Here is a 19,475-nt window from a genome sequence, read left to right as displayed (position 1 = left end):
GCCTCGACACTAGTAGGTCGTACCCAAGATGCCCAAACGCTGATGAAACCTATGCAAAACTGGTTGTATTCACCCCCTTTGCTATTTGCATGTACTGCATCATTAGGATCACCCATCGCATATGGATGTGTCAATGTCGACACTAGGATGGATACATCCCTCTCATCCATAGATGCCGGAGTTTTGCATCATGGCACCAACTCATCAGACTTTAGTATGAGAATATCAAAGAACTCCATCTTTGACATCTCTGCTTGTGTCTCTAGGGAGTAGACCTGCTCTACCTTTTCCTGCATAGACTCTAAATGACACCTATTGTGCCCCACTAGAGCATTGTCAATTTACATTTGTCTTTGTAGAGTCTATCGGCACGTCCTACACAGCTAAATGCTCTATCTCATGAACGTGGTGGAGCTCACCCGCAAAGGAGACATGTCTCGTCTCTCGTTCAAAGCATGCCACAACAAAATTGAGACTATGCAGTCTCAAACCTCAAATACATGCATAGGATATACCAAATCATTACGGGATCCTCTGGCAATCACTAATGATACGCAATGCATCTGGAAAGAGTGCTCTCTAAGTAGTGTCTGACACCCAAAATCTGCTAACCGTCTCACTGAGATCAAGCTCTATCTCAACTAAGGAACATAGCGCACATGTCATAGTGTATATAATGTAAAAGCAAACATCTCCTGCACCTGCAATGTCAAACACCAAACCATTGGATAAGTACACACAACCAAAGCTCCCACTAGAGAAGGTGCTAAACCAATCACAAATGTGGTGTGACATGGAAAATTGTATCCTCATCTAGCAGCCAATGTGGATAAGTGTCACCTCTTAGAGACATGTAATCATGAGGAATGCTAAAGACAAATGTGACATCACCATCACTGGCATATGAATCCACCACTCTAGTATGTGTCAAAATCTCATATGCACCATGCATAGATCTTCGTTGTTGTCTCATATCTCTAAAACAATGGTGCCTAATGTGATCTATGTGGCCACACTGCCAACAACGCAAGTATCGACAACTACGAGATCGTCGTCTCTCATGAGTCATCACTGTAGACTTTAAACTATCACACATATTTGCAACCATAAGTGAATTTCAAGAAACTGTGGTAAGAAAACCTGGGAAAAATTGGACAGATTCTCCCTTGTAAATTGAGCAAGAAACTCAAGTACAATATCTACCATAAACCATGCCATAAATGGCATCAAAGTGGAAGATAACTCAACCACTACACAATCATGAAACCCATGATCAAATGCATCAAAACCGATGCTCACATATGTATAAAATCAACTTCCCAATCTGCAAAATGCAAGTACATAATGTGGGACAAATAGCTCAACTAATCATAAAGCACATAACCATATATGCAAGTAGGGAGAAAACTAGCTCAAGATGCATCCCACAAGAGAAACTGTCTGCAAAAAAGTTGTGAAACCGTCTGTAGCCACACAAGTATACGTAATCCTCACTCTTGCGAGAGTGGGTACAAGAACACTAAATTGTGTCCAAACTGAAAAAACCTGTCAAACTTGACCACTAAACTGTTAGAGAGCAAAATTGCAAATACACATAGAACATGGCAAGATTCTAGGAAAGTTTAACAGAGTTTTCCCTAAAAACTGAGTGAAAACTCAAAAAATCTCACCAATACCACATTATAGATCTACAAATGGTATAGATGCACTGCTAAAAGCCTAGCAAACTAGCTCACTCATGAATGAGTGGCTCTATGGACCTATATCTGTCCAAAAAAGGTTGTAAACTTGTGGATCTGCTATTTGCAAGTTGTATCTAGCTCAAGTTGTATCCACAAATGCATACATGTCATAAACTGCACAAAATCGTCTTAAAAATTCTCTTTGGAATGCCCCACACAATCATACATAGTCTATACTGTAAGAAAGCGCAAATTGTGAGCAAAATTTCTTGGAATCTAGCACACTATCTCATCAGTCCAAAAACACTGTCGATCAAAAACTAGACACAAAGCACAACCAGCTGCTTGTGGTTTAATCGGGTCGTTAATGACACCGAGGTTTAACAAGATAATTAATCAATCTTCAAGCTGATGACGTTGATGGAAATTATCTTCTGCCACTTTATCTGCTTCAACTACCTTCAAGATTCTGCAAACTTCATCTAAGTTCATTGTGTCAATCATCATGCTTCAATTTTTCTCAAATGTTCTGCAACTTCTTGCTCTATTTGATTTGCACTACCTTAATTGCCACCCACAATCTTTGACTTCTCCTCTAATTAACTTGCTTAGATTGCCTTCAGGCTTTGTATGCCCTTGGTGATTTCTCTTTTCGAGCTTGAGAGAGTGAGCTTACTTGCTCCTTATGAGATGAGAGAAATCCGGATTCCTTTTGCTTAAGATTTTTGAGAGAGAGAGATAGACCGTCCTTGATTTCTCTTCTTGTTCTTTACGTGCTTCCTGCTTCTTGCTTCCTACTTCCCTTTCTGCTCAGCTCCCCTCGTTGCTTTGTCCTTCTTTAGCTTGACTCACAAGGTTGAGAGCAAGAAAGTCTAAGCTTCTGTATCCGGAGATGATCCCTTCCCTTTGTTTCCTTCACTCTGCTTTAGGTTGAAATCAATCAAGGGAGAGAGATAGCTTATTCCTTTGCTTTGTCGGGAGAGAGAAAGTGTGAGAGAAAAATCCCTTTGAGCTCTTCTTCCTCACCTTCTTCTCCTCTGAATCCCTTAGCTTCCCCTTCTTACTACTGCCTTTGCTTGCTTTCCCAATTCAAGCGAGAGCTTGAAGCTCATCCTCCTTCCCTTTTGCCTTTGCTTATGGCCGAGAGAGGGAGAGAGCACCTTGATTGCTCACCGAGCTCCCTTGGTCCTTCGAGTCTTCGTTTCCTCTTATGGCTCAAGGTCCCGAGAAAGAGAGAGCGAGAAACCTTCCTTGCCTTGTCTTGAGAGAGAGATCCAACCTTTCCTTGTTGTTCGTTGCTTTTGTTCTCTTCTTTTTCACTCACCACAAAGCCCTTCTCCCCCAACTCCTAAAAAATTAGGCCCCACCACACAGTCACAGCGCCGTGGCTGACGTGGCATGGAAAAGTTGTCTTGATAATATGGCAACCAATTTTTCGAGTCACAAAATCCATTGGAAATGGATCCGAATGGGAGCGCCCTAGAAATCTGAGGCTTTTTCACTTCATGTCCGAGCTCGGCCGAGCTGCTCAATGGCCTGCACGAACCCGTCCTTCTCCTGTAGCACTGCCCCCTCGCCTCTCCACTCCATTTCCCTCTTAATTTTTCTCCCTTCACACACAATGTGTGTCTTTATTTAAAATAGGTGGCCACAGTTTCTTTAATTTGTGCGGCCATTAGGCCTTTTGGGCGGCCGGTTCCCCTCAACGGACACCACGTTTGGCATACATATCGACCAAAGCATTGCCAAGCACTTGCATTCATCACACTCAAGGAGACGACATTTCAAACAAAGAGATCATCATGAACTCAATGTGCTTTTGTACGGGAACCACATTAGGCATACACTTGACCATACACTTTAACCAAGGCATTGCCTCGCACGACATCTTTTCACAGAAAGTATAGGTGATTGGATTTTGAGAAAGGTATTCCCTTTGCACTCGGTTGTTTATTTCTTGTATCAGCTTCTCGGATGATGCCAAAATTATCCAGCTCAGCAATGATGGCAACTGACATCGGCCTCAAGCCCTATTATCTCATCAACGCGGACTCTGTTTGACGATCCGTAAATTCCTATAGACTTTTCAAGATGCATAGAATGCATACAAACCCTACTGAGCCTCTCCCAGATGGCACACCAATCGAGCCGACCAAAGTGGTATGAGACTGGCCCCCGGTAAAATTTAATATGGTGATATCTTGGTAACCGTAGCTCCAATCACTAATCTGAAAAGACCAATGCGCTCCACAAAGTGAGTACTTTAGCCCCATGGATTCACTTCTTTTATGTCCCCTCTGCTGCAATTTCCCAATCCGATACAGATCTGCAATTGACTCAAACTTCAAAATGCCATAACGTTTTCATCGTAGCTCCAATCGACGAGCCGTCAAGGCATTTATTGGCCCTTTAAAGTCGCATCTAGCATACATTAACCGTACAAATAGCTTGTTAACAAGCCCTGAAGACTGAGCAAGGATTAGGTAAGCTTCAATTAAGCTTGACTTGCATCTTTCTAGTATCTTTCTTAGCATGGGAGTTGCACGACACCGGTGTCAGGGGATATGTGTTCGCTACGTGAGCCGGGCAAGCACCGGGCCTTTGGCTGTGGGAGGTGTGAAAGAGAGAGAACAAGAACATGTCGGAATTAGGGTTGCAGAGAAATGCACACAGCTTGGAGAAGACGAAGGAAGCTCAAGGCACACAATAGAGAGTGTGTTACTTAGTGTGCAATGGAAAGATAGATAGCCCTAGAGTGATGGGCGTATATACAATGCACGGGGGAAAAAACCTCCTAAAGAGGGAAAAATGCCTCGGCGGTCCTAGTGTGTTCACACACATCACTACCACATATATATGGTAACAAATCCCCCCTGGAGTGATGCGGTGAACGAGAGTTGGCACATGAGTAAAGAGAAGTGGCATGCCCTAAGGACAGGATCAGTCCACAAAGGGGAGTAAGCCCAAAGCTTTGCGGAAAGCTTCAAGCTTCTCACGAGACAATGCCTTTGTGAAAAGATCTGCAAGGTTGTCTTGTGTTGGCACATAAGCCAAGCTGATCTCTCCTGCTGAGAGCCTCTCCCTGACATAGTGGTAATGCACCTCAATGTGCTTTGTGCGAGCATGAAAAATTGGGTTCCTCGCAACTGACAATGTGCTCTAAGTGTCAGTGTAGATAGTGCTGGCAGTGTCCTGTCCAACACCCAAATCATCCATAAGGCATCTGAGCCATACACACTCAACCATAGCTGTGAAGACTGCCCTGTACTCAGCCTGACAACTCGAAGTGGCCACAGTAGGTTGCTTCTTGCTCAACCATGATATACATGAACTGCCAAGCATGAAACAAAAACCACTTGTGGACACTCACGTGTCAAAACAACCAACCCAATCTGAGCCCAAAGAAGCATGTAAGTCTGGAGGCAATGATCCCCCCTTGGAAAATCCTCTTGACAGCCTGCCAATGCTTAGACCCTGGGCTATGCATAAATCTGCTGACCTGTGAGACTGCAAACTGAATATCCGGCTCGTGTTGCATACATAAATGAGGCAGCCAACAGCAGTTTGGTAAAGAGTGACATCATCAGGATCGCCAGCATCATGTAGACTCAACTTCAAACCTGTTTCCATGGGAGTGGCAATAGGTTTGCAATCCTCAAGTCCAAACTTACATAGCAATGTCTTTATGTAACTTTTCTGACACAAGGCAATACCACCATCACACTGCTTAAATTGTATACCCAAGTAATGATGCAACAGCCCCAAATCTTTCATCTTGAAAGTAGCATTCAAATCAGCCTTAAATTCAGCAATATGTCTCTCAATTGGTCCAGTGATCAGCAAATCATCAACATAAGAACCACAATGAGAAGTACATCACCCTCATGCTTTACATACAATGTGATTTCTGTTGGACTGTTATGAAAGCCTCATTTAACCAAATGAGTGTCAGCTTTCTCATACCAAGCACGAGGAGATTGCTTCAACCCATACAAAGCCTTCTTACATCTGCACACTTTGTTCTCTTGTCCTTTTATGACAAAACCGCAAGGCTCCGTTACATAAACTTCCTCAAATATGTCACCATTCAATAAAGCAATAACAATGTCTGATAGATGTACATCCCAACCAAAATGAGCTGCCAATGCACATAGAAAACGCACAGTAGTCATACGACAAGTGGGAGCAAAAGTCTCTTCATAATCTATGCCTTTTTGCTGTGCATAACCCTGTGCAACAAGTCGAGCCTTATGGCGATCGATCTCACCATCCGGCTTGCATTTCAACTTGTAAACCCACTTTGTACCAATGGCCTTTTTGCCAAGAGGCAAATCACATAAAGTCCATGTGTCATTTTCTATGAGTGCATCATATCTGATTGCATGGCAGCCATCCAATTTTCTGAATTATGTGCTTCATCAAAAGACAGAGGCTCCTCAATATCATGTAAGCTAGACACAGCCAAAGCATAACAATCTGATGCATAAGATGCATGGCGAGATCCTTAACGAGTACGACTAGACAAAGGTGCATCCAATTTACTGTCACGCAAAGTGTGCACCAGCCATTTTGGCATACCTCTAGCCTGCTCATTTTCAGCCCTTTCCTCATCAAGTACATCATGTACATTTGCATCAGTAATAGGCTGATCTAAAACATTCTCAAAAACCCCCATAGGCTGTACATTTGCCTCATTGGAACTTACATTCGTATTTCCACCACTGAAAAGAGGCAACAATGTGTCATAAATGTCCTGTGAGCTTACATTACTGTCTCTAGTACATGACAGCAAGGGCTGAACAGAATCTTTCACAAACACTACATCCCGAGAAACCAGAATACGTTTTGTTTGTGGATGATATAACCTGTAACCTTTGCTTTCAGCACTATAACCAACAAAAATACATTTGACAGCCTTATCATCCAATTTTTTGCGTTGCACTTGTGGCACCAAAGTGTATGCCAAATAGCCACAAACACGCATGTGCTCAATAGAAGGTTTTCTATCATGCCATTCTTCATATGGAGTAATAGACTGCAAAGCTTTTGTAGGACACCTGTTAAGTACATAAGTGGCACACATAATGGCCTCAAGCCAAAAAGAATGCGGCAAAGCTTGACTTTTGACCATACATCGTGCCATTTCCATCAGTGACCTGTTTTTCCTCTCAGCAACACCATTTTGCTCAGGTGTATAAGGCACTGTACATTGGTGTTTTATCCCACGACTAGTCAAAAATGCATTAAATTCATGAGACATATACTCCCCCCCTCGATCAGAACGGAGGGTGCCCATAATACATTTCGAGACATTTTCAGCCATCGCTTTAAGCAGAAATACCCATGCATGCCTGGAGTAATCATCAATGAAATTCATGAAGTACAGGTAATTGCCCAAGGACGGAGTTTGCATGGGCCCACAAACATCACTATGCACAAGCTGCAGCCTACATGTGGCCCGAATTGAACCATCCTTTGGAAACTTATAACGTTGCATCTTACCCAAAATACAGCCTTCACAAACATGTTTGATAGGTGCTTCAAGAGGCGGCAAAGAAGCAACCATATCAGATTTCTGCAAACGCAGTAAACGCAAAATTCAAATGACCAAAACGTGCATGCCAAAGTTTTGCATCTGAAATAGCCCTTGAATCTGCAATAGCATTTGCAAAATTTTTTCCACACTTGTCATACAAAGTGAGCTTATACAGCCCACGGCACAAAAGCCCAGATGCAACAATTTCATCACCAAAAGTGAGATCATGAACTGTACATCTGTCATCCACAAATTTGACTACAAGTCCAAGCCTAGCAAGTGCGGATACAGACAAGAGATTCTTCTTGATCCCATGTACATAAAGTGCATCAACAAGTGTGAAGGAACTGCCATTAGCAACAGTGAGCACAATCTTTCCAACTCCCTTAACTGGATAAGAGGCTTTGTTGGCACAAGTGACTGAATTCCCATGAGGGACAGACTCGAGAGAGGTAAACAGTTCACGATGTGAGGTAATGTGATTTGTAGCACCACTGTCAAAATACCACACATGTGAATCTGCAGCAACTGACAAGCATCATGGACAGTAGGATTGTAAGTGCACTCTGCGGTAAAAGACAATTCTGTATAAGCATCAGCAACACAGTCTCCTTTCACATAAGACTCAACAATGGCTGCATTTGTAGTGGAACCAGCATTTGCAGTGGAACCACCCTCTTTCTTCTTAGCCTCTTTGGCCTTCAACTTAGGACACGACTTGATCAAGTGATCATTGGCTTTACAATAATGGCAACGCATCTTCTTTTTGCCCTTATCACCAGAATTTTCAGACAAATTGCTGCCAGCAGAAGCATTAGGAACATAATTTTTGCCACTCGCAGTAGAACCATAAGAAGTGGCTGCATTGTTGTTACCATCCTTTCTTTGAGAAGCAATAAAAGCCTGTTCAATTGCACGCTGTCTAGTCCTGTTTTTCCTAGACAGTGACTCTTGCAATAGCAATGTGCATAATGCATCAAACTTGACAACTTCTGGATTTCCTTGGGTCATAAGTCTCCAGGTACTAGCAAAAGTCTGGTAAGAATCTGGTAAGGCATCAAGAACAGTCTGCACAAGGGAACTGTCTGAAATAACTTCACCTGCAGAAATAAGTTGCTCATTGATATCCTTGACACTAGCAAGGAAAGTGTCCATATCATCTTCCTCATGCATAATCTTTGACTCCAGCTCTTTACGCAGCAAAGAAATTTTAGCCTCATTGCGGCTTGCATAAAGACCTACTAGAATATCCCAAGCCTGTTTTGCAGATTTTGCTGAACGGATGTGAGGAACAATGGTGCGCTTCATAGACAACACAATCAATGCATGAGCCTGCGCATCCTTAACATCCCAACGAGCTTGTAGGCAAAACAACTCTAATAGCTGCAATCTTTGCAGCAAGTCCTGCAACATCCTCAACATCAGCTACATCCTCAGAACCAGGACGTACATCAATGCCCTGCACAATGTTCCAGACACCCTTTGACACAAGAACATGTTGCATCATATAAGCCCACATAGGGTAGTTGTCCCCATCCAACCTGTCCTCAGCAGCAAACATCTTGAACACATCTGTGTTGTTGTTGTCAGCCATGGTAAATGTTGCACCTGATGTGAAAACTGTTCTAAAATAGGAGAAATGGAGCGGGAACAACCTGTGCTAGATAGCACAAACCGTAGAAGACTATAAGGTACCTATTATACAGAAAACGGCATTGACAAAAATTCTGCATAAAATGACGAAATAGCCTGTGCAGTACTGCCTGTAGTGGAAACGGAGGCCGAAATGAGCCCAAATCAAAATTCTGAGCAGACCCAGCTCTTCAAGCTGTCCCAAAATAATTGTCGACCTGCGAACGCTTGCCAAAGCTCACTGAAATCGGAGAAAGTGAGCAGGCGTGTGCTGGAGCAGCTGGCGACTAAGCCCGGGAGGACACGACCTGCTCTGATACCAATTGTTGGAATTAGGGTTGCAGAGAAACAAACACGGCTTGGAGAAGACGAAGGAAGCTCAAGGCACACAATAGAGAGTGTGTTACTTAGTGTGCAATGGAAAGATAGATAGCCCTAGAGTGATGGGCGTATATACAATGCACGGGGGAAAAAACCTCCTAATGAGGGAAAAAATGCCCTGGCGGTCCTAGTGTGTTCACACACATCACTACCACATGTATATGGTAACAGAACAATAGATGCAACTGAATCTGGAAATCACCGTAATCATTAATTAATTGATTAACGCTTGAGTACAACTTAACCTTTCGCCACGGCGGGCTGTTAACAGCACCGTCACTTGGATCATCTGCTTACGAGGAGTTTAAGCTCCCGCTTTACAAAATTAACCAGGTCATTAACGACACCGGGCTTAACAGAATGATTAATCAAACATTAGCTGATGACGGTGATGGAAATTTTCTCCTGTCGTTTAATCTGCCTCAACTGACTTTAGGTTCTGTAAACTTTATCTTTCTATGTTGGTCTTTCCTTGCTTAGATAGCACTCAAGAGCTTTCTGCAGTGCTCCTTTTCCTCGCTTAACCTCGTTTTCTCCTTGCCTTCTTGATCATGGCCGCTCATCTTATGCTCGATGAGAGAGAGACTTCATTTTTGCTTTGCCCCTCGATCTGTCTTTCTTGCCTTGGCTTGCTCCGATCTTGGTTGCTTGTTTTATCGACTTCGCTTGGAATGTCCTTTTTCCTTGGCTTTCTCAAGCTCTATTGCTTCCCACTGGCTTCAAGAACTAGCGAGAGAGATTTCCTATAGAAGGAGCTTGCCCCTTCCTTTCCTTTGCTTTCCTTGCTCGGAGAGAGCACGCCTTGTTTTGGTCGGATTGGAGATCGAGAGAGAGAGAGAGAGAGAACAAGAACTCTTCTCGAGTATATGATGGAGAGAGAGAGGCTTCCTTCTTGCTTAAGCCGAGAAAGAGATTCTTTGGTTTCTCTCTCCTTCTACCTTCATGCTCCCGTCCAAGCTTCCCCTCCTTCTCCCGCTTGTAATGACCTACTTTCCTTGCAAAAGCGTCCCCTCTATTAATAGCGTGCCCCCTCCCATCAATAGCGCCGCCTCTACTGACGTGGCACCGGAAGGGGTGCTATGATGTGGCAACTGGTGCCGAACCTCTGCGCAAGGAAATTCTAAGCAAATTTTGTTCCTTGGACACGCTCATCCGAGGCTCCTGAGATCCGACGCGGGCTGTTTCCTCTTTGACTGCGCTCGTCCTCGCTTTCTGCTAAACGCCATGGCCTCCCCTATTTTGTTCACACCACCCTTTTAAAATAGGTGGCCATTGAACCTCATGCGGGCGGCTATATGATTTATATTAAGGACATCACATTTGGCATACATGCCGGCCAAGACAATGATCTTATCTGCCTATTGGGTAAATCTCGCAATCAACATGCTCTAGGAAACGACATTCCGGACAAAGAGCTCAGCAAACTTTTTGTGCTTTCGTACATACATAACCATATTTGGCTTACATGCCGGCATCAAGACTCCCATTAGCCCTAATCTGACAATATCATCGGGATTTCGTTTTTCCCATTATATCTCCTGCCCTCAAGACACAAGTATAGGTGACTGGCTTTGGAGAAAGGCATTCCTTTTGCATATGATTATTTTCTCTAGAGCTTCCTTGCCGCAACCAAGCTGGGTATATCTTGCAATCATTGGATTCCAAAAGACGTCATTCTGGACATGATACTCCCAAAGCACTTACTGCTCACGCACTTCAACCTCGATGAAGCTCAAAAATTCTCAGATGGCACCCCGACCAAGCGGGCCAGACTAGTACGGAGCCGACCCCCGATGAATCTTTAACAGCCCCTATCTTGGCAACCGGAACTCCCTTCACTGATCTGAAGAGACAGACGCGCTCTACAAAGTGAGCACTTCAGGCCCGTGCATTCATTTCATTTCTGTCACCTCAGCTGTAGTTGCCCAATCCGGTACGGATCTGCAATCAACTTAAACTTCAATATGCCTTACCTTCTTCACCGTAGCTCCAATCGAGGAGCAGTAAAGACAGGCCGGTAGAGCACTTCAAGCACTGCAGTTCTAGATCATAATATTCCATCTATGCTCACTTCAAGCATACTCATTTTTGGCATCATTAAGGCATCTGTTGGCCCTTTTAACCCGCATCTGGCATACATTAATCATTAAGCTTGGCCTGTTATCAAGCCATGATCACTGCTCACTAAATGTGTAGGCTTCAAAGAAGCTTAGCTTGCATTTCTCTGCTCTTTTTCTCATCATGGCAGCAGAGCTGCACGACACTGGGATGCCGAGGAATGTCCGCTGGAGCAAATCGGCTCTGAATGGGCATGGGAGGGAACTCGATGTCAAAGCTACTCTACAGGAGAGCTCTCTCTTGATCTTGCTATGTCGGAGTTGAGAAAAACTGTTTGATGCCATTTTCCACCACCAAACGGAAGCGATCGCTGAAATTGTAGCCGCCAAAATCGTGTCAAAATCAATGCAGATCCAAAATCTGAGACCCAATGTTGTAGCCGCCTCAAATCGCCGAGAAGAAGTTGTTCGGGAGAAGCTCTCTCAATCGGGATGTCGTAGCTCTCCGATGCCGAGAGCTAATGTGAGATGGCCGAGAATGCGGTGTTGCCAAAATTGTATCCGCCGGTGTTGTGTCACGGCCAACGAAGAAGAGCCTAAAGTACTCTCTCTCTCTCTCTCTCTCTCTCTCTCTCTCTCTCACACACACACACACACACACACACACACACACACACACACATGCACGCATGCACACACACACACACATACACAGGCACACACACACACATACACACTGCTCTCAAGTTGATGATGTGTTGCCAAAGCTTTACGAGCTTCAAAATTGACTCTTTGCTCTCCACCGAGAGAGAGAGAGAGAACGTGCCTTTACACACACACCCTTAGGAGAAAATTAAAAGAAAATTGATATCTTATCTATGCCACTTTTTCGATTGTACACCCTCAGCTTGCTCTGTGGCCATGAGTTTGTTGAGCTCGTGATTTGCCAACCTACAGATCTCTACATTTTTTTGCAAACCATGTAGGATTGGATAAGCCCTTGTATGTCATACATGGTCTTACTTTCAGGTGGGAAAAGGCCCTTAGGGTTGCCCTAGGGTGACCCCCTTGCGTACCCATGGGCGGCTAGGTCTGGAGAGAATTATTAAAAAATTAAGGCAAGAAAAATAGGTCGCAACTATAGTGGAGAACATGTGTAGAGCAACCATGGCTTGCAACGCTTGCGGTGATGATCATTTTGTGCAGGCCCTTTGATGAAAAAGCCTCGAGAGGCTGCTACGAACACAAGGAGAGAGAGAGAGAGAGATGAAGACATTCAGTAAAGGTCGTCCCGTCTCCGCTTCACTGTTAAGCAACCTTACCTATGCAGCTCTCACATGGCTTTGACCTTTCTCTGTAAGAGGTCCTCCCCACAATTTCCACAACCCAGCTCTCCATGAACGAGAGAGAGAGAGAGAGAGAGAGAGAGAGAGAGAGAGAGAACACATGAAAAAAGCCATGCAACACCATCTTCCCCCCTCCTCCATAGCTCTCCTCCCCTGAGCTCTGATACCAATGTGAGACCTAGGAGAATGAGACAAAGGATCTGAAATTCCCTAGGAACTGCGTTAGTCTGAATCCTCCGCCCAACCTCCCTTTTATAGCCTCTTGGCCCTAGGATCCCTTCTCCACTGGGCAGTCGGTCCTTGACCTCCAAGGTGACCCTTGACCTGAAATAACTTCCCCCTTGGAGAAGCGTTTTCGTCCTTGAAAACACAAGTGGTAGTATATTCGTAAGAACACTGATGTTTTCCTTATTGGCATCCCATACGCGAGCCAATTGTCCCTATGATACTTGTTGCAGTGAGGAGGTTCAATGAAACCAAGAGCAACATCTTGATTTTCAACATTTTTGTCCTTTTGGAACCACCTGTATCTAAATGGTAACTCAATTTATAACTCACTTGAGTACTTTAAAGGAGTAACCACAACTAAAAGGTTTCTAAAGAGATAACAAGTTTTCAGACTTTCTGAAGATACTAGAAAAATGCAAGAAAACCTTGGCGCAACTGTCCATGAAATTGTGAGCCAGATTTCAAACTCGCGTGAGTATCTTGAAAATCTCATAGCTGATGAGGGATAGAATAGGGAGTGTCCTCATGTCATACTTCTAAACATTTTGGAACACAGAGAACTACATGTTCACCCCTAATGAAGGTTACCTACCAACATACTTTGTCAGCACACCTATTAAGTCCTTGACTATGAAACTATTGAAACGGTATCCAACCCCACCACAATAGGTGTTCAAAGATGAAAACCTTACTTAAGCAAATTCTAGAATAGGAAGAGAGTCGCCCATTCAAAATGCGTTGTGCTAACGTTGGTGGAGCCAGACTTGGTCGGACCAAGGAGAGCTCAAAAGCTGGTACATGGATATTTGCAAGCAGATGGCAAAGTGATTCAGTGGCTATTTGATGCAAGGTATAACTAACATGGTTGAGATATGTGTGCCAAATGAGACATTTAATAGGTCGGACATGGTTAAGAAGCTTTGCCAGGTTATGATGCTTAAAGGTGCCAAGGGATGAAGGATCTCACCTTCAAATGATGCCACAATATATGCAGAATGCTTCCTCATGTTTGACGAGTCCAAATCTCTTTGGATGCTCGCATACCGGGGAATGACACTTCTCCAACTAAAAATTATGGTGAGCAGTTACAACTTTAGACTCAAGGCGATTGTAACATCTCCCAACGGAGATCTCGTCACCAGAAAACTTGTTTTGTGGAGCGAACTTTGTTGACTTATGGCCATACAGATGAATCCTTGGAAATTTGTTTTGATGGTGCTCAAGCTAGCTAATTGGATTTTCCAGCTAGCATCGGTAGTCAAAGATGTTCATGAAGGGTAGGTCGATGATCAGAGCCATGGGATGTGTGGGAAACAGTGTCAAGCTATGTTTTTGTAAAGAAAGGAGTTAAACATGAGAACTGCAATCTTTTTATGAAAAGAATAGATAAACTCTATTACAGGAGGGTGGCGGCGCCACATCTGGAGTGCTCTAAGGCGTAAGAAGATAGGTGGATGGCACGGCAAGGGGGCCCGCCAGTTTGCATGGCATGAGGAGGCTCGCCAACAGCGGGCGGAGAAGCTTACGGCCAGGAGGGGCCAGCACTGCAAAGAAGGAGGGCCGTCAGTTGGCAGGAGCGCTAGCAGTTGAGCTTGGCCGTGAGCAAGAGGAAAGTCACAGAGGCGCCAGTGATACAAAGGAGCTCGTGGTACAAAGGAGGGACACCTGCAGGTAATTGGCAAGTGCCGGGATCAGGAGGGTGCAGAGCCGAGGGCTGCGGCCAGCGAGGGGAAATTTCGAGCACTACCTCCAGCGTGGCGGAGGTAGTGCCCTGCCAGCATGGCAACCAGCCCACCGTGGCACGTAGCAAAAAGGCTGCACAGCGCAACAGTCAACGAGTATTGCACTCTCAATGTCTCACAGTACACACGTCCTCGTCGCCAAAAAGCTGTGAGCGTTAATTGAGCCACATGTAGGTTAGCCATTTATCCTTAGAACTTTTTCTTTTTACACGAATGAGCACACTTATATTAGAAAGACAATCTTTAAGTCCGTAAACCTAGGAAGGGAGAGGGGATATACAATGGGTAATAGAGGGGGAACCAAAAAGTTTACAAGCACCCAAAAGATAAGCATAACTGGGGGGCACATAGAAATTAAAAGTGTCACAACGATACAGTGTCCTAGATTTAATAACCCATATCAAGAATATCAATTATGTGCTAGATTTTAAACAGCAACGTCGGCTTGCTCTAGGCGAACTTTGAACCCATCAAGTCTTCCCTCAACTTCTTCTCTCATCCATTGAAGTGATTCAAATATCCCTGAGGGTATAGCATTCCTATATCTATCCAATGAGGCTTCGGAACCAACTTTGCAGTCCACTAGCACTTTAGCTTGGACGTTATATATCCTTGCTTGATCTAAGTTGAGTAAGATTCCTCAAAAGCAATTGTACATCTCAATGGTGATAATGACAGGGTAGTGGTCAGACAAACAATTATTGAATTGGGGTTTAGCTTTGAGCCAAGTGAAGAGGCTAGCCAACTCTACCGAGATGTAGCATCTGCCAAGCCTCACTTTTTCTCGCAAGATCGCCTTTAGAGTAGTTTTGCCAAGTGAAGGCTCCTGATTCTCCCATATTCGAGAGGTTAAGGAAGCCTTTTAATAGGTGCCAATTTTCCTTTTCCACCCCTTTCATCGTTTGACCATGTTAAATTCTCCAAAGAAGATGGAAAATTTTTGAAACTAGCAATATATCTAGCAACTCAAATATATGAAATAGTAATTCATCTAGTAACTTCAAAGCAAGAAGTAGTAATCCATGTAGCAACTACAATATCCAACTAGTAAGTCAATTAGTAAATAATTGCTAGATGAATCAAGAGAATTCAGGATCACTTGTCAATTTCATACATGAAGTTAATTGAGAGTGCTCATCTAAACATAAAGCATATTAGTCATTTGACCTCAAGCTAATACACATTGGAAATCAACAACCATTGAGAATGTCCATTTAGATACATTACTTAATCATCATTACACAAATGAACGTCTTTTAAAGTTAAAACACCAAGCTTTGAAAAATCGATATGCACTACTCCTTCAACTAAGAGCCATGCCACTAAGTCCTCACACATTGTTGAGGAAGTAGTGTCATTCACTTTCCTACCAAAGAATGAATGTGTCTTCTTCAAAGCACAGTAAGTGGGCTTGATCAATTGGTAGATCTCTTCCACTTTTTGAGTATGAAGCCACTTCATTAGAATGACTTCTTTGTCTCTAGTAGACAATGTTCTTGCCTACAAAAAAAAATGATGCAAGTGTAAGATTCTAAAATGCTATATCTTTCTCATGTGTAAAAAACTAATGCAAGCAAGACTTCATATGATCTAAAACACACCTTGATTTCCATAAGAGACTTCTCTCCACCATCTTCTCTTAAGGACTCCTATACCATTGAAGTAATAAAGTTATTTATAAGCAATCAAAGACTATTCTTAAATGAAATCCTAAGTAATTACCTTTTTCTTATGTTTTGCCGCCTTGGAAGCTTTGTCTTTTTCTTCTAACAAATCTTTTAGCTTACTTGTAACCTTTTAAAATAAAAATGACTCAATAACTTAAAATGCTAAGAAGAGCATCACACTAACTCTAAGTAAGATAATGAGAAAATTAAGTATACCTTTCTCTTTCGATTGCTTTTCCTAGAGCTCGCATCCATATCATCCGCAGCACAAGACTCGCTTAAACTTTTATCCTTCATTTTCTCACGAATAAAAATCAATAAAGACACTACATAACTAAAATATAACATGAATCTCATCAACAGATAAGGTTTTTACAATCAAACCTTTTTCGTCACATTATCACCATTGCCACCCCCCTCATGATCTATATGTGTCTCTTTTCCTTGTAATGAGACTTTTGAGCTTTCATCTCTTATAAAATGTTGATACTCCTATACAATTATAAAGAAAACATGATCTTCACAAAGAGAGAGAGAGAGAGAGAGAGAGAGAGAGAGAGAGAGAGAGATTGATTAACAAACCTCATAAGCACTTTTTGGATCATCCTCTTCCATCCATGACATATCAGGAATGTACACATCCTCATCTTTCTACATTCACAAAAAAGAAACATAAATAAAGTAAACTTATTACTACCTCATAGGGAGCATAAATAATTTAAATGTCATAGCACAAAAGAACCTACACGATTTGATATATCATCAGCTTTATCATCGACAACAAACTTCGTCACTTGCTCATCAACATGAGAACTCTCAATCTGAAAGAAGTTTAATGTGAATAACATATAACAAATCAAATAAAACCCCTGTCATAAAAGAATATGTACTCACTGTTGCATGAAGCTCTCCTTCTTGATCATCTTTCTCATCCTTGTGCTCAGTCGTTATATTATCATCATCCATACATAAGACCTATAATTCTAAATATTATTAAACAAACTTGCAAACATGTCAAAACAAATATAGGCTCAACATAAATTACTGTACCATGGAGTTGGTTGAGCAAAGTGTCTCTTGGCTTGTCTTCTTTTTGCTCCACTTACGTTTTGCCGCTAATGACTTGATACACCATGTGTATAAATCTTCCTCCTTCCATGGATAAGCCACACCATCTATTGTGATGTCCTTGAGCGTTGCTATATTCTCTTTAATGATCCTCAAAACTACATTCTTTCGCTCATTGTTGTTACGAAGATCACCAATGGCTTCTCCTTTAGCAAACCACTTTCTCACCTCTCCATAATTGACATATAATACTCTATATTGCTCAGGATGTTGTTTTAAGAGAAAATCTCGACCATACAACTTATTTTTCTCTCTCAATTTTGGTGGTGGTGGCCTAAAAATCTGATCATACACAACAGGATCATATCTAGGTAGATCACTGATTGCAGCAATGCTAGAGGGATCCGAAGTTACCCTCTTATTTCCAGAATAATTTGCTCTCCACACATTGAGAGTTTTAATAGCCTCTTCACTAGATCCTCCTAGTAGCTGCTGTAACAATGATTGTGGGCAACTCATACTTGCCCTGACAAAGTAACAAAATCATATTTACGATACAATATTTATAAATTCAAATCAAATAACTGAAACAAAACAACATAAAATCAATTTTAAAGAGTTTTCAATCAAAATTCTTACACATCACAAAAGAGAGAAAGTTTTTGTGTAGAATCAACTTTAAAGAGAGTCCTGAATAAAATAGTAGATACAAATGCTTATACATCATGGAGATCGCCACATAATAGGTATCCATTGTTCAAGCACACCAGGTTTTGTAACTTTTTTTTGTCTTATCACAGTCCAATTTTTTATTAGAATATGACAGCTATCCCAACTTCTCCAATGATCTTCTTCGGTGTGAATAGTCCACGTATTTCTTGGATGTACATCAGGCTTCAAGATGGCAAGTCTTGCCAATTTTTCCTCAGGATTTGATTCCCTTACCACAGCATGTTGAAAGACTTTTTCAAGTCCACTATTCATAGAAACTCTCACTATATCTTGTTCCTCTAACCATAAAGGAACATTCCCACATTGTCCTTCCATAAGCAATCTATCTCTGTGCTTCAAGTCCTTTACTTCATAGGCAATGAGCTTTTGGCTTTTAGGTAGTGACATTGGTATAAATTTATGAAGAAGAGAGTAAATAGGTTGGATACAATCCCATGTAAAGGGCATTGGTGTCTTCTCAAGGACACTCATTCCTGTGATTGCATCAATGAGTAACCTTTCAGAGTCATCATCACCTACGATGCATTGTCTGTAGTATCTTCCCCCAAAGAAAAGCATAGACTTCCCATTGAACTGCATTGACAAAAGAGAGGTGATACAAGCCTTCCAATGTCCGCGTTTATCTGACATACTATTTGTATCCTCAGCTCTCACTACCACATGGGAGCCAACTTTATATATTTCTCCTCTGTACATTATCTTTTCGTATATCTTTAAATCTGCAATTGGAAAGCTCTCTTTCATATTCCAAAACCTCTTTAAAAATATGGACTCCTCAGTTGATGGCTCTCGATAGATGCATCTTTTCCTTGATATACAAATTCCCTTCAAAAGAAGACAATCAATACAAGGTGCACTATGGCCATATTTCAAGAGAGCATTCCACAGGGATCTTGCCTTGGCCACCGATGAAACAACTAAGAGCCCATCCATATGATGTGCAGAACACTCATGCAATTGGCCTTCATTACATGGGACATTGCTGAGTCCACTCATTGAGGAATGTAGATCTCTCAAGAATCTTTGATCAGGTAAGAGACCATCGTTGTCAAAGCGGACAGATTGAAAAACTTTAGTGAAAAACTTCCTCAAATAGAATTGGACGAATGATGCCTCATCGCTGAGATTATTGGTCTTGATGGTGCTATAGATCTTCACAAGACGCTCGAATATGTAGCACCAATAACGATCATGTAGCCCATGCAGAATTATATCATCAAGAAGCTCACCATTACCTACAATCAAAATGGAAATAAATAGTTATGCTCACACACATAGCAAAACCAAGTAACTCTCAAAAATGAGAGAAATATATATACCGGCGATATGCTCTAAAGGCGATGAATTAGCCCCAAATGCCTCTTCCCTTCGAACTCTCCAAGATTGCAGTAGTATCTTCATAAT

The 19,475-nt window shown here is 42.3% G+C and overlaps 1 protein-coding gene across 1 annotated transcript; it reads right to left on the bottom strand.

Annotated features, from left to right (window-relative positions):
* Window positions 1–15,808: 15,808 nt before the first annotated feature.
* LOC147422475 (uncharacterized) lies at window positions 15,809–17,246 on the bottom strand. The gene is made up of 8 exons (XM_086503186.1): window positions 17,166–17,246; window positions 17,018–17,092; window positions 16,854–16,922; window positions 16,656–16,763; window positions 16,488–16,562; window positions 16,327–16,398; window positions 16,206–16,253; window positions 15,809–16,104 (listed from the first exon to the last, which is right to left on the bottom strand). The coding sequence occupies exons 1-8, from the start codon at window positions 17,235–17,237 to the stop codon at window positions 15,832–15,834; spliced, it is 792 nt and encodes a 263-aa protein (XP_086359312.1). The 5' UTR covers window positions 17,238–17,246; the 3' UTR covers window positions 15,809–15,831.
* Between the last annotated feature and the right edge of the window lie 2,229 nt (window positions 17,247–19,475).

Source organism: Adiantum capillus-veneris, chromosome 27 (assembly GCF_014529385.1).
Source record: "Adiantum capillus-veneris isolate H3 chromosome 27, ASM1452938v2, whole genome shotgun sequence".
NCBI classification, from domain to species: domain Eukaryota; kingdom Viridiplantae; phylum Streptophyta; class Polypodiopsida; order Polypodiales; family Pteridaceae; genus Adiantum; species Adiantum capillus-veneris.
The sequence above is the reverse complement of the archived record's forward strand: the minus strand, read 5'-3'. Positions and strand labels throughout refer to the sequence as shown.

Excerpts from the sequence above, each read along its gene's own strand:
- LOC147422475 (XM_086503186.1), bottom strand. The coding sequence starts at position 17,237 with ATGGATGATGATAATATAACGACTGAGCACAAGGATGAGAAAGATGAT. Across the intron at positions 16,923-17,017 it reads CTGATGATATATCAAATCGT|AAAGATGAGGATGTGTACAT; the intron begins GTAGGTTCTTTT and ends TTGTGAATGTAG. Across the intron at positions 16,105-16,205 it reads AGTCTCTTATGGAAATCAAG|GCAAGAACATTGTCTACTAG; the intron begins GTGTGTTTTAGA and ends TTTTTTTTGTAG.